Source organism: Sinocyclocheilus anshuiensis, unplaced genomic scaffold (genome assembly GCF_001515605.1).
Source record: "Sinocyclocheilus anshuiensis isolate Anshui unplaced genomic scaffold, SAMN03320099.WGS_v1.1 scaffold572, whole genome shotgun sequence".
Taxonomy (NCBI): Eukaryota; Metazoa; Chordata; class Actinopteri; order Cypriniformes; family Cyprinidae; genus Sinocyclocheilus; species Sinocyclocheilus anshuiensis.
Window position 1 is genome coordinate 1,003,023 of NW_015555778.1, and position 5,954 is coordinate 1,008,976.

The 5,954-nt window shown below is 39.1% G+C and overlaps 1 protein-coding gene across 4 annotated transcripts in view; it reads right to left on the reverse strand.

Annotated features, from left to right (window-relative positions):
• The window catches only part of ect2 (epithelial cell transforming 2), a 42,361-nt gene that overhangs the window by 6,392 nt on the left and 30,015 nt on the right, over window positions 1-5,954 (reverse strand). For all 4 annotated transcript variants that reach the window (XM_016468517.1, XM_016468516.1, XM_016468514.1 and 1 more), the window contains 3 exons: window positions 1,676-1,830; window positions 965-1,072; window positions 655-795 (listed from right to left, as the gene is read on the reverse strand). In XM_016468517.1, the coding sequence (XP_016324003.1) occupies window positions 655-795; window positions 965-1,072; window positions 1,676-1,830 (404 nt within the window). The remainder of the gene's footprint in view (window positions 1-654; window positions 796-964; window positions 1,073-1,675; window positions 1,831-5,954) is intronic.

The following is a 5,954-nucleotide window of genomic DNA, read 5'->3' on the forward strand; positions in this document are numbered from 1 at the left end:
ACCATTTTATTTCAGCAGTCAACACCAATGATACTAGTCGCATTTCAATACCAACTGTTATTTTGCAGCAGTTTATATTTTCCAATTTAACCAACTTATTATTATTACTGTTACTGTCTTTTAAATGTACATATTTAATAATAATATATACATTAAATATTAAAATAAAAGGGCTATATTTAATTTTAGATCAAAATAGTAATACTTTATTGAAAAACAGTAAATATTTTTTAAAAAGTCCAATCGTAGCTGCTGATATTCAGAACAGCACGCTTGTTCATGTGATATTTCTATGAAAAATTAATTGACAATGCCCACTGTATGCAGAAACATACAGATAAAAAAGCTCAAAAAAAGAGGGAAAAAAAACAAACATTTTTTTCACTCTCATGTTGCTTGAATAGATGCCAAGCTTCAGCTTTTTTTACTTTATTCTTATATATTTATTTTTGCCCTTGAAGGAGCACATAAATGCATCATTTGTTGTTGTGCGTGTTTTCTAAACATTGTGATTAGGCTTACTTAAAGGTGAGTGCATTATTCATGCATCGTCGACAGGTGTGTGTCTTTCATTCGTAGGTTAGATCAGTAGATTTGTGAGAATAAATCGACAGACTGTGTGGAAAAGAGAAGAAAATGTGTGTGTGGACTCACAGCCAGTGTGGAGCTGCTGAACATTCGGCCCATGTGATCGGCATCTGGGCCAGGACTCCTCTCATCTGGGGTACCATTGGCCATAAACGCCCTCTGAAGCACACGCTTGGGGGTTTTAGTGAAAGAAAAAGCTCTCGTGACCTAAAACACAAACATGCACAATTAGCCTGTTTTCTACAAAGTTTCTTTGTTTTAACCACTGGGTTAAAAACAGTTACTTTATGATGCAATTCTCAAGAAAGCCTCCTGAACATTGACAGCATGCATGCACATCATGTCATTTTCAATTGTTTCAAGTTCCTCTCCCTACCTTCTTTGACGTTTTTTTGATGGCCCTGGATGCTCGGCTGAGTGTGCTGTCCATGTCCTTTGTGCTCACTTGGACGGAGTCAGGATCGGTGCTCTGAATGAGATCTTCCTGTTTAAGACGCGTAAAATTAAATAAATACACAGCGATACTGCTGGCCTGTCAAAATGCAAAGAGAAGCGTCACTGTTCAGCCTTCCAAACAGCTGGGGCTTCTTGATATTCACAGGAGCAGAGATCGAAAGTGGCCGTATTTCACGCCGATGACGTGTGGATAGGTCGCCACCTCATGGCCATTGGGAGAACTGCAGGCCAGGCCAAAACGCATTTAGGCGCAGCGCAGGGTTTGGTCTGGATGTTTAATTATATAGGGAAATACATGCATCTGTCTGCCCGCATCAATTACGTGCCCCGTTTTGGAAGCCCTGGGCAGGACCTGCGGTTCTGCAGCATGAAGATAAAGACGTCTGCATCTGAAGTGTAAAGTTCAAGTACAATTCCACTCTTAATTAAATTAATTTGCCTTCCAGTTTAACCACACATGAGCATCTAATAGGATTAGCCAACACCAAAAGGCCCACACAAACCTCCTAATTTATAGCCACAATAAAAAGAAAGCAGAGCTAATAAAATAAATAATTGAGTTCTGTTCCAGACATGAGGGGGATGATCTGAGGAGGAAGTGGCCATGTTTCATGTGTGGGTGTCCGCTCACCGCATCAGCTCGGCAAATCGTGTTGGCCACTTGACGACAGAGTGTTTTGAGCCAGGTGGATTTGAGGGTGTCTTCGGCCGTCAGCTGGAAACTGAATAACAGGTTCTCCTGTTCTGTAGGAGGACGTACCACCAGGGCGAAGGCGTTCCGACACTCTGAGAGAGAGATAAACACAAATACATGTGAGAAAATGTGAGGTCAGGAATGTGACCTAGACTAACCGGTGGAGTTTGTGCTAAAACGTCAGCTGGCCACTAGCATAAAATCATGCTCTTTATGATGATACAAGACATTGTTTCAAATCAGTGTTTTGATCATCCTGTCAGCGTTTCTCATAATCTCATAATGACCAGCTGGCTGTACATTAACACTTACATTTGAAATAAAGTATCTTTGTAAAGCATTTAATTCAAACATAAAAAAAAAATGCCTCTTACTACATGGTTATAACACATTTTGCGGTTGAATTTAAAAAAAAAAAGAAAAATGTATTAAAACTTTTTTACAAATGTTGATTGGTTAGGGTCATTGAAGTCAACATAAAACAACATTCACACATTGTCTTTAATGTATTTTCTTTCCAAGTGAAACAATACTCAGTTGGAAACAATGTGGGGCAGGAGTTCATTTTATCCACTGAGATTTCATGGAATCATCACAAGTGCACTACAGGGAAATTAGTTGATTCGAAACATGAAATGGGTTCCAGTACAAGGAGCTGCTCTTGTGGAAGCACAGATCTGAATCTCAGTCAAATTTCCAGGCTTCAGAATGTGATCTTCATCAATAATGTGCTATTATGGTGTGAAATTATTGCCTTCCTGTGTCTTTAGCTCATCAAAATCCAGTAAAGTAGGGCTGGGTGATATATTAAATATTCACAATACATTCTAAATGATTCTGCTGGCAATATAAAACAATGCTGTGAATATTGCAAAGATTTTATTGGGCTTTTTATATGGCCATTGAATTTCCTGAAGACCATGGAATCAGATTAGTTTTGTGATTCTTCCATTTCCTTGTTTGGCAATAAAGTGCTAAGATTTTACTTTTTAACAGCATATCTGCTTAAGTCAATAGAATATATGCTGTTGGACCCGGCAAGTTTGATTCATTTCTGTGAATTGGTTTCAAAGAATCAATTCAAAAGTTTTATTCAATGATTTGTTTACATCCTCGCTCAAAAATGTTCTTTGAAATGGTCATTTTCGTATAAAAAAAAAACAAAAAGTGGATCCCATTGCAAAAAAAACCTGAAAAATCCACATCCAGGCACTCACATCGCAAGCAAAGTAAAAAGCCTTTAATTATAAGTCAGGGCTACAGTCATTTTTGTATGTTAATGCGAAATGCTTTAATAAAACTATATAGGCGGTAAATATTGCAGTTTATTATGAATTGCTATATTTGTAAAATTGTGTCATTTTAAACAAAAACACAATTCTTACTAGAGCCTGACCGATATATCGTTTTGCCGATTTTATCAGCCGATATGAGCCTGTCGCAGATATATCGTTATCGGTGTACATGCCGGCGACATGCCACCGATATGAACATTTTATTTTTTACAGAACATAAAACGCAGATAAAATGCTTGTAAATGGTGTAATTACGTAGTTTGTCCAGAAGAATGCGCTCCATTGTTTGCTACTGGCGATCTGGATGAAATGCTTTAAAGCTTAAGTGTATGGAATACCATTGAAAATTTGAACGACCATATCTCCGTAACGGCGCGGTGGATCCGCACCAAATTCGGGGGATCTATTCAACTCGAGGAGCCTCGAGCTGAAAGGATCCCCCGAATTTGGTGGAGATCCACTGCCGTCCTCGCGAGAGTGACAGCCAACCCTTTCACTTCAGTAAGGAAGTCTCTTGTTCAGGCAGCAGCATTCAAGCAGTGTCTTAACTGTAAGTTGCTAACTAATTTGTGGCTTAAGTCTGTTGAATGGCGATTTAGCACCAAGTTGGTGAGACACAATGGTATTAAGCAGTGGTTCTTAATCCTGTTCCTCGCAACCCCCTGCTCTGCACATTTTGTATATTTCTCTTATCACTTCAGAGGTTTGTTCTATTCGACCGTAAGAGTCCTGCGAAGTGGACTTCACAGGATATTCTTCCATGATTCCAGTTCGAAGGGAACATACATGTTACATTCAAAGGGCATTAAAGTGCGCGAGACGTGAATTTAAATAGTATTTATTTACAGAGGTATGTCACACTTCTCTAGTAAGTTTCATCTGTGTGTTAGCCAGTGGCGTAGCACAAATCTATGAATGAATGTTCCGAAGTGAAAAACTTTAACAGAATAAATTTGAATGGAATTTAATTGAAATAAAGTTGAATAAACTTCAACTTTATTGTTCAGTGCACTGATGTCAGACTCATTTTGGATAATAAAGTTTATTGTTAAATTGTTAAATACCCTGCCTCCATTACATATCTTTGTCACGTCATTATAAGTGTTTCATCACCACATTTGAGTGATCATTGCAAAACCTGTTTATGTATATACTGCATTCTATATATAGTACCAGTCAAAAGTTTGGACACATTAATGGGAAAGTGTCCAAACTTTTGACTGGTACTGTACTATAAAATACACAAAGAATATCGGCCAATATATCGATATCGGCCGTTTTTACTTCTTAATATCCGTATCGGCCCTCAAAAAAACATATCGGTTGGGCTCTAATTCTTACACTGCAATGTAAATGTAAATATACATACATATATATATAGTACCCAGCAGCACATACAGTGGGTACGGAAAGTATTCAGACCCCCTTAAATTTTTCACTCTTTGTTATATTGCAGCCATTTGCTAAAATCATTTAAGTTAATTTTTTTTCCTCATTAATGTACACACAGCACCCCATATTGACAGAAAAACACAGAATCGTTGACATTTTTGCAGATTTATTAAAAAAGAAAAACTGAAATATCACATGGTCCTAAGTATTCAGACCCTTTGCTCAGTATTTAGTAGAAGCACCCTTTTGATCTAATACAGCCATGAGTCTTTTTGGGAAAGATGCAACAAGTTTTTCACACCTGGATTTGGGGATCCTCTGCCATTCCTCCTTGCAGATCCTCTCCAGTTCTGTCAGGTTGGATGGTAAACATTGGTGGACAGCCATTTTTAGGTCTCTCCAGAGATACTCAATTGGGTTTAAGTCAGGGCTCTGGCCATTCAAGAACAGTCACAGAGTTGTTATGAAGCCACTCCTTCGTTATTTTAGCTCTGTGCTTAGGGTCATTGTCCTGTTGGAAGGTGAACCTTCCACCCAGTCTGAGGTTCTGAATGCTCTAGACTGGGTTTTCATTAAGGCTATCTCTGTATTTTGCTGCACTGAGCGTTTCTTCTACTCTAACGAGTCCCTCAGTCCCTGCTGCTGAAAAATAGCCCCACAGCATGAGGCTGCTACCAGCACACTTTACTTTTGGGATGGTACTCTGCAGGTGATGAGCGGAGCTGGTTTCCTTCAAATATGAAGCTTGGAATTGAGGTTCATCGGACCAGAGAATCTTGTTTCTCAGAGTCTGAGGGTCCTTTAGGTGCTTTTTTGGAAATTCCAAGTGTGTTTTCATGCGTCTTAACTGAAGAGAGGATTGAGTCTGGCCACTCCGACATAAAGACTGGATTGGTGGAGTGTTGCAGCGATGTTTGTCCTTCTCTAGGTTTCTCCTATCTCCACATATAATCATGGAGATCAACTAGTGTGACCATCAGGTTCTTGGTCACCACTATAACCAAAGACCTTCTCCATCAATTGCTCAGTTTGGCCAGGAGGCCAGCTCTAGGAAGAGTCCTGGTCGTCCCAAACGTCTTCCATTTAAGGATTATGGAGGCCACTGTGCTCTTAGGAACCTTAAGTGCAGCAGAAATTTTTTTGTAACCTTGGCCAGATCTGTGCCTTGCCACAATTCTGTCTCTGAGCTCTTCAGGCAGTTCCTTTGACCTCATGATTCTCATTTGCTCTGACATGCACTGTGAGCTGTAAGGTCTTATATAGACAGGTGTGTGGCTTTCCTAATCAAGTCCAATCAGTATAATCAAACACAGCTGGACTCAAATGAAGGTGTAGAACCATCTCAAGGATGATCAGAAGAAATGGACAGCACCTGAGTTAAATATATGAGTGTCACAGCAAAGGGTCTGAATACTTAGGACCATGTGATATTTCAGTTTTTCTTTTTTAATAAATCTGCAAAAATGTCAACAATTCGGTGTTTTTCTGTCAATATGGGGTGCTGTGTGTACATTAATGAGGAAAAAAAA